The sequence below is a fragment of the Xenopus laevis genome, chromosome 2S (genome assembly GCF_017654675.1).
Source record: "Xenopus laevis strain J_2021 chromosome 2S, Xenopus_laevis_v10.1, whole genome shotgun sequence".
NCBI lineage: Eukaryota > Metazoa > Chordata > Amphibia > Anura > Pipidae > Xenopus > Xenopus laevis.
This window is the reverse complement of record NC_054374.1, coordinates 19418321-19434874: the sequence shown is the minus strand read 5'-3', so window position 1 is coordinate 19434874 and position 16554 is coordinate 19418321. Positions and strand designations below refer to the sequence as shown.

The 16554-nt window shown below is 40.5% G+C and overlaps 1 protein-coding gene across 2 annotated transcripts; it reads left to right on the top strand.

The window, feature by feature from the left end:
• The first annotated feature begins 3916 nt into the window (after nucleotides 1–3916).
• On the top strand, nucleotides 3917–16262 carry mis18a.S (MIS18 kinetochore protein A S homeolog). 2 transcript variants are annotated; one of them, XM_041583398.1, is made up of 5 exons: nucleotides 3917–4184; nucleotides 5601–5667; nucleotides 8565–8687; nucleotides 11174–11270; nucleotides 15589–16262. In XM_041583398.1, the coding sequence occupies exons 1-5, from the start codon at nucleotides 3980–3982 to the stop codon at nucleotides 15658–15660; spliced, it is 564 nt and encodes a 187-aa protein (XP_041439332.1). In that variant the 5' UTR covers nucleotides 3917–3979; the 3' UTR covers nucleotides 15661–16262. The 2 variants fall into 2 exon arrangements, with proteins under 2 accessions (XP_041439332.1, XP_018104363.1); XM_018248874.2 differs by lacking the exon at nucleotides 15589–16262 and adding an exon at nucleotides 12313–12860 and having other exon boundaries at nucleotides 3922–4184.
• The last annotated feature ends 292 nt before the right edge of the window (nucleotides 16263–16554 follow it).

Sequence of the window (16554 nt, the reverse complement as noted above, 5' to 3'; positions counted from 1 at the left end):
TTGACCCTGTATATAGTCATATATATTTATATTTATATCCTTGTAGTATTTTGTAGATGTCCTCAAAGCACCTTTGCAACTGGTCTTCATTTGTTACAATGTTTTTCTACAGTCGCGTAACTAGAGTGCGCAGGGCCCCCTGCCAAAAAATCTTCAGAGGGGCCCATCGCACTCAGATCCCCATCCTCACGCCCACTCCCCATCTGTACCCCACCCACTCCCTGCCCAGACACTGCCCACTCTCTGCCCAGACCACACCCAGACTCCGCCCACTCCCCGGTCTGTGCCGACATGCTCTGCTTCCCCGCTGCAGGTACAAGCGCGGCTGGGGGGAGTTCTTTTAACTTTAACTTTTACAGTTAACTTCAACTTGGCATTTAGAATTTTATCTGGTTGCTGTTGGTTAGTGCCTTGGAAACCAGCAAGTAATAGTAAAGCCCAAATTCAAGTGCTATTTTTATACGTTCACTTGTTCAGCTTCCATTCTTACATCTAAATCACTGCCTACCATTTGAATGGCAGATTTAGGAGACACAGTTAGGTCTACGGCACATACCCCAGATTGCTTGTGCATTTATAAATAAATAATTTGAATTTAATTACACTGTCCATTTGCAGGGTGAGCTTATTTTATGCACTGATCAACTGACGGCATTCTGTTGGATATCTATCACTCATATATAACTAAAGACACGGAATATTTGTGCATACAAGACTTTTAGGGGCAGATTTATCAAGGGTGGAACTGAAAATTCGAAAAGGAAATTCGAATTTTCGAGTTTTTTTTATGGTCAAAACTGTCAAATTCTACTAGGGAGTTATTCAAATTCAATTTGAGTTTTCGGGTCGATCCTATTCACCTGAGTTTAAAAAATTTGATTTTTATAATAAATTTCTAGTTCATGGGAGTTTATGGGAGTTTTAAAAAACTCACACTGGGGCGACTAATCTTCCTGAATCTGCTCGTGTGGCCAGACCCTTAAAGTGAAATAGCCAGCTCTTTTCAGTTTTTCACTCTACTGCGCGAGTGAACCAACATGAAGAAGGAAGGAGCAGGAAGAAGATTGCTTTGTGGTGTTTGCTGACTGGAGAACTGGCATGGGTATCAGGTAAGTGAATACAATCACTGTGTGCCTAGCATTTTGCATCCCCCATTGATTTAGACCTTCCCTCTACTTTAAGGAATACTATTTCTCATTCATAAGAACTTCCAGTTAATGCATGGCACTAAATCCACCTCCCCAAAAGTAAAAATCCTGTAGCGATAGAAACAATGCTTTTCAGAGGATATCTTGGACCACTGAATTCCAAACACCTTTGCAAATATAGCTTAAATCTCTGCTATAAAGTTAGACACAACTGCTCAATATTATCACATACTGTTTTCAATCACAAATATACTTTTTTTTATATAATGACAGTGTCTTTTTAGTTAAAACAACAGTAGAGAAAGAGGGGCCACGACACACACTCACATTTATTTGCTTTTGGTTGACTTTCATCAAAGGATGCAAAATCCTCATAGTCATAGTAGTCTTCATACATGTAGGAATGTCGGACATCATTGCATTGTGAGCAGAACTAGTATTTGATATTACCAACTGTGTGCATTTGAGTAGGAGTTACAGCTTAGCAGCTACTTTCATTGATGTAAGCACATGCTATATAAGCTGCTTTCTATTTTAACAGCAGAGGATAGCAATCCATCCCCTTACAGCCGGTTGTTCTGCCCCCAGTATAGCTAGTAGATAAGGATCTGAAGAAAACATGAGATTAGCTCATTAAAGGACAGGACACACTACAAATGTAAATATTTTGAGTCTAATAACATGGTGTGTAATTTTTAAATTAACATTTTTAACAAAATCTCCAAACATTTACTTGAAGTGAAACAGGGCTGGAACTAGGGGTAGGCAGAAGAAGACCTGCCTTAGGGCTGAACTCCACGGCACGATGAGGACCAATTCGTTGCATGGCGATGACACTCATGCGACGTGTCAGACATGCAAAATATAATGGGACTGATCAAGAAATTGCAGATACATACTACACGCAATATGAAGATGCATTGTGCGGCGTGTCGTGGCGGATACATGTAGTTTGTACCTGTGATTTCTCAATCAGTCCCATTATATTCTGTACCGCCGAAATTGGCCAGAGAAATGTCAAATTACTATTCTTTGCTCACTAACTGAATTCTCTAAGCCGGGGAACACTGAACTGAAAGGTTAGGAAGGGGTGATCACCAACACTTGACTATCTATCTACATAAATTACATTTGCATATTCCACTCTAAGGGCTGAATAGATAAAATGGGTGATTTGATTACTACAACGCAGTGTATGCAAAATGCAATTTTGGAAACAATTGCCAGGGTGCCCACAGCAACATAGGGTGCTCTGGGCACCCTAGAGTTGCTGTGTGGTTTGGAGGTGGCGATAGATGCAGGATTTCCCTCAGTGGACTGCATCAGTAGAGGCAACTGTGCTCAATTTGGAATAAAAGGCGGGAGGAAGGCAGTGGCTCTTGTCGTAGGGAACAGGAAAAGGAGAGCAAAGGGGGGAATGAGGGACACAGATTGACAAGTAGGGTTGTCAACTGTGCAGTATTTTACCGGTAAAAATTATGCTAGACCCCAATGTTATTAATAGGGTAAAAAAGTTAACCTTTTGATAGGGTTGCCTCCTTTTCTGGAAAAAAGTACTGGCAAAGTATATATATAATATTTTCACAACAATTTGGACTCCAGGTCCAGGAGCACTAGGGTTGGTGTCTTTTTTTTTGAAAAATTACCCAATTGTTTCCACATTAATTATATTGCCACCAGGATTCATTATTACCCACTGGCCTGATCTTCAACAAATGATGAAGCCTATTGGTTTTGACAGAAACAGGTGCAGATTTAGACAGGTTGAACTTGTAGGTAGGGTTGCCAACTTTTCTGGAAACAAATACGGGCCTTCCTATATACTTATATTTTTATCCTATTAATAACATTGGGATCAACCATCATTTTTACCGGCCAGGTGGCAACCTTACCTATTGACAAGAGAGAGAAAGAAATAGAAGATATTGATGGGTGCTAGGTTGTTAATACTGATGTGCTTCTAGCACCTGGTTCACCCAGCTTGCTCTTGAAGACCATTTTATAATCTGTGCTTGATTCAGTTACCTCTGATGGCTTCACAGTCAGGCTGGGACTGTGTGATTACAGGGGCTGGTAATTATGAGTCAGCAACAGTGAAAGGCCCTGCCATAAACTGGCCTACAACTAGGGTTGCCACCTTTTCTGGAAACAAATACTGGCCTTCCTATATATTTATCTTTTTTCCCTATTAATAACATTGGGCACAACCATCATTTTTACCGGCCCAGTAAAAATGATGGTTGATCCCAATGTTATTAATAGGGAAAAAAGATAAATATATAGAAAGGTCGATATTTGTTTCCAGAAAAGTTGGCAACCCTACCTACAAATTCAACCTGTCTAAATCTGCACCTGTTTCTGTCAAAACCAATAGGCTTCATAATTTGTTGAAGATCAGGCCAGTAGGTAATAATAAATCCTGGTGGCAATATAATGTGGAAAAAATTGGGTAATTTTTCAAAAAAAAAGACACCAACCCTAGTGCCCCTGGACCTGGAGTCCAAATTGTTGTGATATTATATATATACTTTGCTTCACCAGAGATGAATAAGAGTACTGCTTTGTATATGGGCACAATTATTTCACTCACACATAAATATAGGTATTAAGGGTTTTCTATTATGATTGAGGGAATCTTTAATGTGCTCTCAATATGCATGAGGGAATATTTAATTGCTCAAATTAACTTGCATAAAACTACATTTTCAAACAACCGCTTTATTTTGTGTTTATTTCAATAAAACGCCATAAAGACAAGGAGATGTCTGGGCGACTCTCTATCCACTCAAAGCGACGCTCGGTGCGCTACGTCATTTCCGCTCTGCGCTTGAATGGAAATGGCGGCAGATAAGAATGGCAGCTTCATGTCCGCTAATTGTACTCAAGGAGGAGATGGACACAATAACGCAGGGAAGTGTATGAATTCAGAGGAAGATCCGCCGGTTGTGTTTCTGTGCAGCCATTGCAGGAGGCCGATAGGAGACACGTACAGCTGGATGGGCAGCGACATGGGAGATCAGTGCATATTACTGAAAGGTGCTGAGTGTTAAAGTGGTACTGTAAATGGAGAGAGACACTTGTGGGTAGAGAAGGACCTTTGTTTTTATTAAAGTATAATAAATTCCATCGGATTAAGGTTACAGGCTCTGCTGTTTATATAATGTGCAGGGCTGGTGTTGTGCCACTATGTTATAGGTATCACTATCAATACTTTTGTGGTTTTGTAGAGACTTGTTTATTAGATTTGGTCAGTGACCCCCATTGAAAGCTGGTACGGGTCAGAAAAAAACATTCAAAAATAAAAAAAAATGTTGCTTAGAATTGGTCTTCCTACAACACGCGAAAAGTTTAACTTCAAGGAGAACCTCACCTTTAATGGGATACTGTCATGGGGAAAAACTTATCAGTTAATAGTGCTGCTCCAGCAGAATTCTGCACTGAAATCCATTTCTCAAAAGAGCAAACAGATTTTTTTTATATTCAATTTTGAAATCTGACATGGGGCTAGACATATTGTCAATTTCCCAGCTGGCCCCAGTCATGTGATCTGATAAACGTCAGTCATTCTTTACTGCAAATTTGAGTGATATCACCTCCACCCCCCGAAGCAGCCTAACAACAGAACAATGGGAAGGTAACCAGATAGCAGCTCCCTAAAGGTGGCCATACACGGAGAGATCCGCTCGTTTGGCGATGTCGCCAAACGAGCGGATCGCTCTCCGATATGCCCACCTTGAGGTGGGCAATATTGTGCTGATCCGATCGTGGGCCCTGGGGCCCAACCATCGGATCTTAGGGAACGGGTGGATCGCGGGACCGCATCAACGAACAGATGCGGCTGCGAACCGACGGGATTTTTAGTCCCATCCGATCGAGATCTGGCCGACTTTTTAGATCTAAGGGTCTGGCCACATAAGCAGATTCGGGGAGATTAGTCGCTTCATCGAAAGTTGCCTCACGAGGAAACTTCGGAAAACATAGCGCCGTGTGTGCATTGCCATAGTTTTCATTTTAGCCGAAGGAGGGCAGGGGGAAGGCAGTTCCGGGAGATTGTCACCCCAAAGAAGAGCAGCTCTTTATCCTTTGTGTCATACGGTCAGATTCAGGGAGATTAGTCGCCCAGCGACAAATCTCCTCTTCTACGGGCAACTAATCTCCCAAACTGCCTTCGTTGGTGGGATAGCACTCGGAGCGCTTCGTTTTCCGAAGTCGCTCCGTGGCAACTTCGGAAAACGAAGCTATCCGAGTGCTATCCCCCAGGCGATTTACATTCTTGCCGGTGGGATTGCAGTTTGGGGAGATTAGTTGCCCCGAAGAAGAGGAGATTTGTCGTCTGACTGTGTGTCTCTGCCCTTAAACTGGGTCTACCTTGTGACCACCATAGTGTCCTGTAATAGATTTGTTTTCCTTATGTTTAAAAGTTGAATTCATTGTCATTTCGTTTTATTGTAGCTGTATCTGAATATGTTTCTGTGGATCAAGTGCAGATTGTCTCAAAGGCCACCAGTGACTATGGCTGGTAAGTATGTGATTGTGGAGGCGTTCCCAGTCTGTCTCATTCAGTTGTGGATTGGCTGTCTCTAGTGTCTGTCACGTTGCAGATCAAACTGATGATGGAGAAATAGTACCTTCCAGTGTGACTGCTGCTTCACCACTGTTCTTGCTCACCCTACATTTCCATCGGTCGTCTTTACTCTAAATATATTCTGACTTTGTTCAACCCAGTGACCCCTGACAACAATTCACATGGGCTTCAGTGTTAGTAAACATTCCATGGGGCAAATTCACTAAGCGCCTATGCACCGAACGCTAGCGTCAATTCGCTAGCGTTGGGCATTTTCGTTACTTCGCAAATTGACTAATGAACGCTGGCGTAACTTCGCTAGTGTTACTTCGCACCCTTACGCCTGGCGAATTTGCGCAGCGGACGTAACTACGCAAATTCACTGACGCGCGCATTGTACTGAACGCTACCTTTTACGCTAGACTTCCTTCACCACCTCAGACCAGGCGAAGCGCAATAGAGTAGATAGGGATTGCTTCAAAAAAAGTTCAGATTTTTTCTAAGCCCCAAAAAACGCTGGCATTTTTTCTATATTATGGGTGATAGGCTGAAAAAGATCGAAGTTTTTTTTGGGGCACCCCTCCTTCCCCCCTACATTTCCTAACTCATGGCAACTTAACTATACAGTGGGCACATGTGTAGGGCAAAATAAAAATTTTATTTTATGTTTTGAAGGTTTCCCAGGCATTTGTAGTGCTGCTACATATTCCTCCATTGAAATTTGAATTTGGCGCCGTATGCAAATTAACCATCGCTAGCGTAACTTCGCTTCGCTTAGTGAATCAACTATAGCGCAACTTCGCAACCTTACGCTACCCCTGAGCGCAACTTCGGATTTTAGTGAATATGCGGAGCGCTGGCGAAACTACGCCTGGCGAAGTGCGGCGAAGTTACGCCTGGCGCAACTACGAATCTTAGTGAATTTGCCCCTATATTGCAGAGGAAGGAGGAACCATTTTCTGTCAGTGCTTTGTGACTGGACAGGCAGACATAGGCATGTTTGTTGGATCATTAAAAGCGTTGTTCACCTTTGAGAAAACTTTTAGTATGATGTAGAGAGTGATATTCTGAGACAATTTGCAATTGGTTTTCATTTTTTATTATTTGTGGTTTTTGAGTTATTTAGCTTTATATTCAGAGGCTTAGCAATTTGCGGTCTCTGCTATCTGGTTGCTAGGGTCCAAATTACCCTAGCAACCATGAATTGATTTGAATAAGAGACTGGAATATGAATAGGAGAGGGACTGAATAGAAAGGTGAGCAATAAAAATGAGCAATAACAATATATTTGTAGCTTTACAGAGCATTTGCTTTTTAGAAGGGTTCAGCGACGGCATTTAAAAGCTGCAAAGAGTCAGAAGAAAAAAAAATAATAAAAAACAAATCATTTTTCCCATCGCTGACGCAAGGAGTTTTTTTAAAGGAGAAGAAAGGTTGAGTTTCCTTGGGGTGCCAAATGTTAGGCACCCCTAAGTGATTGTATTTACTTACCTGACACCCCGGACTGGTGTTCCTATCAGCAGAAAACTGCACCGGCCAGGGGTTATACCAGCGAGCACCAAGGAACGATCCTCTTCCGGCTTCTTCTTTCTTCTAATTTCCCGGGGCAGACGCATGCGTATATAGTAGTACTTATCTGTTATCTACTGTGTATCCTGTGCTTGAATGGCTGCCCCCATGGCTACACAGCAGCTTGTTTATATAAACTATAGTAGTACTTATCTGTTATCTACTGTGTATCCTGTGCTTGAATGGCTGCCCCCATGGCTACACAGCAGCTTGTTTATATAAACTATAGTAGTACTTATCTGTTATCTACTGTGTATCCTGTGCTTGAATGGCTGCCCAATGGCTACACAGCAGCTTGTTTATATAAACTATAGTAGTACTTATCTATCTACTGTGTATCCTGTACTTGAATGGCTGCCCCCATGGCTACATATCTGCTTGTTTATATAAACTATAGTAGTACTTATCTGTTATCTACTGTGTATCCTGTGCTTGAATGGCTGTCCCCATGGCTACACAGCAGCTTGTTTATATAAACTATAGTAGTACTTATCTGTTATCTACTGTGTATCCTGTGCTTGAATGGCTGCCCCCATGGCTACACAGCAGCTTGTTTATATAAACTATAGTAGTACTTATCTGTTATCTACTGTGTATCCTGTGCTTGAATGGCTGCCCCCATGGCTACATAGCAGTTTGTTTATATAAACTATAGTAGTATTTATCTGTTATCTACTGTGTATCCTGTGCTTGAATGGCTGCCCCATGGCTACACTGCAGCTTGTTTATATAAACTGTAGTAGTACTTATTTATCTACTGTGTATCCTGTGCTTGAATGGCTGCCCCCATGCCTACACAGCAGCTTGTTTATATAAACTATAGTAGTACTTATCTGTTATCTACTGTGTATCCTGTGCTTGAATGGCTGCCCCCATGGCTACACCGCAGCTAGTTTATATAAACTATAGTAGTACTTATCTGTTATCCACTGTATATCATGTGCTTCAATGGCTGCCCAATGGCTACACAGCAGCTTGTTAATATAAGTTTATAGTGTAATATAAACTATAGTAGAGTTTCTGAAGCAAACACACCAGTTTTACCAGTGCAGGGCAACACTACATTATATTGTCATTTTTTTGTGTTACTGTTTCTTTAATGGACACAGAGGGCATATTTACTCTAAATCTGCAGTAACCAGAGCCAAGTGATTTCTTTGTGGGACTCGCATAGTTAATGAATCTCTGAATTAACTTCTATCAAAATAATCCACTTTCTGCAATAACTGACAAAAAGCATATATACTAAATAATTGTCCCTTCCTTGTGTTCCAAACTTTTAGTACATTTGAAACCGTATCCTGCAGCGGCTGCTCCTCGGTCATGGGGAAGATCTACAGATGTACTCCCAAGCACCTCGACTTCAAACGGGATCTGTTCTCCCTTAATATTGATGCTGTTGACAGGTAGGAGACGCTCATGTAAGGGTCAAGTAATGTTATCTGCAGATGAACAACAGTGACGTTATTTCAAAGCTCCAAATTACGGAAAGACCATCTCCCATAGACTCCATTTTAATCAATAATCTAAATTTTTAATAATGTTTTAATAATAATGTAATAATAAAACAATACCTTGTACTTGATCCAAACTAAGATAAGATGATCCTTATTGGAAGCAGAACTAAAATATTGTTTTTTTTAATGTTTACATGACCCCAGGTCCCGAGCATTCTGGATAACCGGTCCCATACCTGTAGTAGAATAGTCTCTATATACAGGACATGGGAAGGCACATTTATCAACGGTCAAATTTCGAATTCATGAGTTTTTTTTAAACTCCCATGAACTCGTAATTCGACCAATTGAAGTTTATTAAAAAAATCGAATTTTTTCAACTCGGGTGAATAGGATCGACCCGAAAACTCGAATCCAATTCGATTCGAGTTCTTTTTCTCCAAAAATAAAAACTCGAATGTCAGGAAGGCTGCAAACCACTCCAGGACGTCTCCCATTGACTTGAACAGCGATTCGGCTGGTTTGAGTCAAATTCGAGTTCTTAAAGGCCAAAGAATAATAAATCTCGAAAATCAAATTCGACTTTTTAAAAAAACACAGTTTTGGCCATAGAAAATTTAGAAAATTAGAATTTTCAATTTGACCCTTGATAAATCTGTTCCGTAAAATATGTAGGAAATAATATCTATACATCCCAATTGATACTTTCATTCAAACAAGCCATTAGTCTTATGTCACCTTCTCTCTTCTTTCCTCCATGCTAAACATAGGAATATCTTTCAGTCTGTTTTGGTAAGTTATATTCTTTAGGCTGTGTGTCATGTAGCAGCTCTTTCCTCCAGAGACTCCAATTTGGAGATTTGGTCTCCAGAACTGAACCTGTTATGCCTAAATGACGTCCGACTAATCTGTTGTAAAAAAAGAATCCCAGCCTGTTTCCATACCACCCATAAATCTTTGAAGCAAGAAAGATACGGAGCACCATGCTTTTATATTCCAATAAAAGCAATCTTTTAGTCATTATGTTAAGATTAGGGATGCACCAAATCCACTATTTTGGATTCGGCCAAACCCCGAATCCTTCGCAAAAGATTCGGCCGAATAATGAATCCCGGTTGGGAAGGGGGAAACATTTTTTACTTCCTTGTTTTGTGACAAAAAGTCAAGCGATTTCCCTCCCATCCCTAATTTGCATATGCAAATTCAAATTTGGTTCGGCCGGGCAGAAGAAATTTGGTTGAATCCGAATCCTGCTGAAAGAGCACGAATCCCGAACCGAATCCTGGATTCGGTGCATCCCTAGTTAAGATACAGGAGCTTAAATCATCATCCCCCTTACCACACGATTGATGCGTTTTGTGGCTACCAGCCACTTTCTCAAAAGCCATATGTTTAATAAACAGCCCTAAAATATTTAAACTCTCATTGCACCCACAAATCTTTGCCTTAATCAATAGTGTAGGCATTGTTTGCAACATAAGTAGTCTAGACTGGTGGCTTGTGGATTTTTTATTTTTTTTTGCTGTCATGTACATCCTTTGAGGTAAACATTGGTGTATCGATCAGGAACACGTCGCCTATATTATACAAACATAACTTTCTTTTATTTTCCTCATTTTAAAATGGAAAATGGACGCTTGTTTAGTGTCTTTCCTAGAAACTTGGATTTGTTCCATAAAGCAGTCCTCCCTGTACAGAGGCCTGGCCCTTCTGTGTGAACCCCAGAGACTTGGCTGAGTCAGTCTGAATGCAAATTAGGGAGAGATTTTAGGGGTAACACTTGTATGCTGGAATAGATTCTCCTACAAGCCCAGCTTTAAAGGAATTGTTCAATGTAAAAATAAAGACTGGATAAATAGGCCGTGCAAAAGAAAAAAATATTTCTACTATTGTTAGTTAGGCAAAAATGTAATGTATAAAGGCTGGAGTGACTGGATGTCTAACATAATAGCCAGAACACTACTTCCTGCTTTGCAGCACACTTGGTTTCCACTGATTGGTTACCAGGCAGTAACCAATCAGTGAATTGAGGGGGGGCCACATGGGTCATATCTGTTGCTTTTGAATCTGAACTGAATGCTGAGGATCAATTGCAAACTCACTGGATAGTTATGTCCCATGTGGTCCCCCTTATAGTCACTGACTAACTCAGACTTAGAGAGCTGAAAAGCAGGAAGTAGTGTTCTGGCTATTATGTTACACATCCACTCACTCCATATTGTTTGTTTTGCACATACAATCTATTTACCCAGTCTTTATTTGTACACTGAACTGTTCCTTTAAGGCCAGTTGTAGTGATATTTATTTATAAGCTTTCATTTCTATAATACCAGCATGTATTAAACCTTAATGATCTTTTAACATGGCATAGAATTCTTCGATTTTTTTGTTTAACCCTTTTAAAAGAGTGAAATAACCATGTATCCATTGCTCAGTTATATCCTAGGCTCTGCAGACAAACAGGCAGTGTTGGAGATTGAAGAACCTGTCACCCTGGGTGTGCGTGCAGCACTTGAAGAGGAAATTGAAAAGGTAATACATTTCACATGCTGCTAAACCCCCCCCCCCCCCCCAGTCAGTGGCATGTGACTGTAGCTCATTTTGACTGTTCTGTATGAAATTTACACCCTAGAGTAATGCGTCTCAAACTTCGGGGCTCACTGGCTATTGAACTTCTTGCTTCATCAAAGGGGAAGTAAAGTCTAAAATAGAATAAGGCTAGAAATGCTGTATTTTGTATACTAAACATGAACTTACTGCACCAGAAGCCTAATAAAACAAATAATTTATGCTTTCAAAGTTGGCCACAGGGGGTCACCATCCTGTAACTTTGTTAAACATATTTGCAAGACCAAGACTGTTCACATGCTCAGTGTGGTCTGAGCTGCTTAGGGATTGTCCTAAATTATCAAAACAGCACAAGTCAAATAATATCTGGCAAAAGCAAGACTGCTTAATTCAGAATATGCAGACTGCACTGGCTCCTGTGTTGTCATGTCATGGATTTTATAGTTTTTGTATTGTTTATTACAAACTTTCTCCAACTCTGCAGCAAAATAATCCTCCAAATAGAATCCCAGTTTATATGTTTAAATCTGGCTCCATGGTCTTTTTCTCTGCAGCTGGAGTTGGAAACAGTAAAGCGGATGTAAAGGCAAAAATAAAATCCAATACAAATCTCTACACAGTCGCCGACTACTCTACAGGGAAACAAACAAAGCTGCTTGAGTTCTGCATGGCTGGGAAGTAAGGCAGGGGCTCCCCCTGCTGTTTATAAGTGATTGGTTCCCTGCAGAGCAGTTAGGGACTGTCTGACAATTCCTATCCACAGCAGTAAATGAAGGGAGAATTTCACTGCATACAGTCAGGTTTCTTACAAAAACAGAACACATTTTTTAATTAAAGTATAACGGAAAAAGTTTTGTTTTTTTCCTTAAAGACAGTAAAAATGGGATTTTATTTTCGTTGCCTTTACATGACCTTTAAACATTAGTTGCAGATAGACTTTGTAAAGTACAAGCCTTCTGCCACTGAGAACAGACTCAATGTTTTTTTTTTTATGTTTCATTTTTAGACCAGGACTGTGCTAAATGTATTGCAGTCCAGAGTCTCCAGCATCGAAGCACACATGTTTCCTGGTAAAGACCTCAGTAGCACTCTTGATGTGGATATCACAGACCCGAGAGAGAAATCCTGCAACCTTCCAAAATCGTAGAACCACCACGGCGACATGTGTAAAAACATTCAGAAAAACTAGAACTAAACATCCAGGGATCTGCGGCGTGATGGTGGCAAGGGCCTAACAGCAGACGATATGGGATCAGACAACTTTCCTGGCCATATTGCTGCTATGTTTGCCTTGTGCATAATGAGAAATCCTTTGGGCCAATGCGTTGCATATCAATAGCTGCTTTGTCTCACTAACAACTGTTTACAATTGTGGACTTGTACAGCTTCCGGCTACTTCTGATCAATCCATGACTTGTTTGAACGTGATCAGGTTGTGCTTTTAGTGCCAGACCAAATTGGCTGAGAAAAGCCACAGACATCTGCCTCCAAGTCCCTCTCATCCTTCCGCTAGGTTGGCGCCTAACCAACTGATGAATAAAGGATTGGCACACAGATACTCTTGCTACTGTACTGAGCAGAAGCAATTCTCTTGTATATTGCATTTTGGCACTTTCCACGCTTCTTTCTGTTTAATTCTAACTTGTTTTGTATTGGGCTGGTCTGGGATGTTGCATTTGACATAAGCCAGGATCATAAAAGTACTTGCTTTTTTTTTTTTTATAACTGACTCCCATCAGCCTCAGCTGCTGAAAGCTGATTTATCTTTTTACTTTTGGGTTGGAGGATTAAATAATGGGATCAGTAGTTGCCTGGGAATGGTAGCCTACTGCTCTTCAGATGCACACAAAGACTTTTTTCAAGGGGAGGGGCATTTTCTGAGTTATAATATTATCTAGGGGGGCATATTGCAAACATGTTCTTTATTACTTATTGAATTGAAAAGCATGATCTACGTTTAATCTCATTCGCTTCAAAATTTAAGTCATGATTATTTCTGCTGGCCAGCAGAGGGCACTGTTACATTGATTTCTGCAACATTAGTTTCATCGTGTGAGTTTTCTATCTGCCAATTATCAGTGTAATAATATTGTAGTTATCTCAGCAATCATTGCTAATAATTTGCCTTCAGTTTATAGTTATAATGTGAAAGTAGCGGCAGAGCAGATAGCAGATATGTATCAAAGAGTGAAGTAAGAGATCAACCAGTCCTCTAGAGTGAAATTCCGACACTCTTCCATTCATTTCTATGGGATTTTGAAAGGCGTATTTATCAAAGGATGAACTTTCACTTTCACCCATTGATAAAAACTCTTTTTAAAATCCCATAGAAATGAATGGAAAAGTGTCGGAATTTCACTCTAGAGGACTGGGTGATCTCTTACTTCACTCTTTGATACATATCTGCTATCTGCTCTGCCGCTACTTTCACATTATAACTATGAACTGAAGGCAAATTATTAGTGGGTGATCTCTAGGGATGCAACGAATCCACTATTTTGGATTTGGCCGAATCCTTCGCAAAAGATTTGGCCGAATACTGAATCCGAATCCTAATTTGCATATGCAAATTAGGGGTGGGAAGGGGAAAACATTTTTTACTTCCTTGTTTTATGATAAGTCATGTGATTTCCCTCCCCTTAATTTGCATGTGCAAATTAGGATTCAGATTCAATTTGTCCGAATCCTGCTGAAAAAGGCAGAATCCCGAACAGAATCCTGGATTTGGTGCATCCCTAGTGATCTCTAACTTTATTCTTTGATAAATATACCCCCAAGTGCCTTCCCCTGGGAACCAGGAGCTCAATTGCATGTTAACCCATCAAGGTGGTTCTCATTCCTACACTGTTCGACTGATCTAAGCTTCTATATCTAGTTCTCTTATGCAACCCCTGACTAGTACCGCCGTATTTAGCCTTATAGGTTCCTCATCTGTCCTACATAAACAACAAGATCTTTGCAGTTTCCTTGTTTAGCTCATATTGTGCTAAATCAGAAACCTTAAAGGAACAGTTCAGTGTGAAAATAAAACTGTTTAAATAGACAGGCTGTGCAAAATACAAATTGTTTCTAATATAGTTAGTTAGCCAAAAATGTAATGTATAAAGGCTGGAGTGACTGGATGTCTAAAATAATAACTAGAACACTACATCCTGCTTTTCAGCTCTATAACTCTGAGTTAGTCAGTGTCTTGAATGGGGGCCACATGGGACATAATTGTTCAGTGAGTTTGTAATTGATCCTCAGCATTCAGCTCAGATTCAAAAGCAACAGTTATGACCCATGTGGCCCCCCCCCTCAAGTCTCTAATTGGTTACTGCCTGGTAACCAATCAGTGGAAACCAAGAGAGCTGAAAAGCAGGAAGTAGTGTTCTGGCTTTTATGTTAGACATCCAGTCACACCAACCTTTATACATTACATTTTTGCCTAACTAAAATAGTACAAACATTTTCTCTTTTGCACAGTGTATTTATCCAGTTTTATTTTTACCCTGAACAATTCCTTTAAAGCTGGGCTTGTAGGAGTATCTATTCCAGCATACAAGTGTTACCCCTAAAATCTCTCCCTAACTATTTACCCAGTTTTTATTTTTACACTGAGCTGTTCCTTTTAAAGGGGACATATACCCTCCCATAACCTAATGTCCTAGTTTTCAAAACACTAAAACTCTTTACACTGCTAATAATAATTGAACCAATAGAGCAACTGTGTATTTTGGTCAACTAGACACAGCAGAAAATTAAGTTTGTGAGAAAAGGAAAGTCTTGTAATGTTGGTCTACGTCGAACTGACCAGAGGTCACTTGCTCCTGATGCACGTTCATGATATTGACTATGAGCAACGAATAACAACATGAAATTTAAAAGAAAACAGAAGTGCTCAGAAGAAGTAATTTTACATTAAGAACAACACAAGGAAATGTCGACTCTGCCTTCCTGGCTAGGGGGTAATGCCTCTTATAGTGGCCGTCAAGACTCCTTGTTAGTTATTAGCCATAAATAAAAAAAAACATTTTTGGAAGGATCTATTCAGTGGGAATATTTCCCTGAATAAGGGACTTCGGTTTAGGGTCTCTTTCTAAAGAAACAGTTCAGCCTTTGTATATATTTGCTTGTTGCTGCTTAGATTTCCTTCTGTGGTTTTTCAAGTGGAGGCTTTTGCTTTGTGTCATATTATTTATGAAGCTGTTTTTGTTACTTTTCAAATTAAAAGTGCAAACAGGACCCACGTTTTATGTCTGATACTTCTGCATTAATGGACCATCTACCATTCTTTTTACAGGATACTCAACCCCGCAGGTATCTAGCCGTTTGGTCTGAGTGCTTTGCTAAAGAGCGGGCGTTTCAGCCATAAAGTATGATAGAACTGCCGCTGTGTGAAAGGAAAGAGGAGTTTGCATCCGATTAACCTTCCAGGGTAAAGTACAAAGGGGTTTATAAATATTGTTCAATTTAAGGATCATTGAATATACAAAATGTCTAAGCCGTGGCGGAACTAGAGTGCGCCACCGCACTCTGATCCCCATCCTCCCACCCCGCCCACTTCCTGCCCAACCTTTCTCGCCACAGGTAAGAAAGCGGCTGGGGAGGAGGGTTTTATTATTAGCTATAGAGGAACAGACCTCCCTGTTCCCCGGGGCCCCCTGTGACTCCAGAGTCTGCTTCCTCTATAGTTACACCGCTGTGTCAAAGGCAGTTTATACAATTCAGTGATTGTTAAAGAGACGTCAATTCGGCAGATTTAAAGATCCTATCCGATGAAGACTACACTGGACTTTATTGATGTGACTCACTCTTAATCACCATAGGTCCTATTATGATGTAATTGTCAGCCTTTGGGTCCAAACATTCAGATCAGTGCAATATGGCCAAGTCAACACTTAAGAGACACACGTCCATGAAGTTCAACCTTTTATGTTTATATAAAACCTGACTTAACTGCAATTTGATCCAGAGGAAGCCAAAAAGCTCCATCTGAAGCCTCTCCAATTTGCCTCAGAGGGGTAATAATTCCATCCTGACTCCAAAATGGCAATTGGACCAGTCCCTGGTTCAACTTGTACTATTATTTTCTATTTCCTATTATTTTCAGTAGTCCTGTATTTCTACACTTGCTAAAAAGCCATCCAACTAGAGTCCTGTGCGGAACCAATTTCTAGGACCCACATATTTATCTACTTTGATCCGATACCCGACCCGGACTTGCAACTGCCTTATCCACAACCCGACCTGCATCCTGCCGACCACC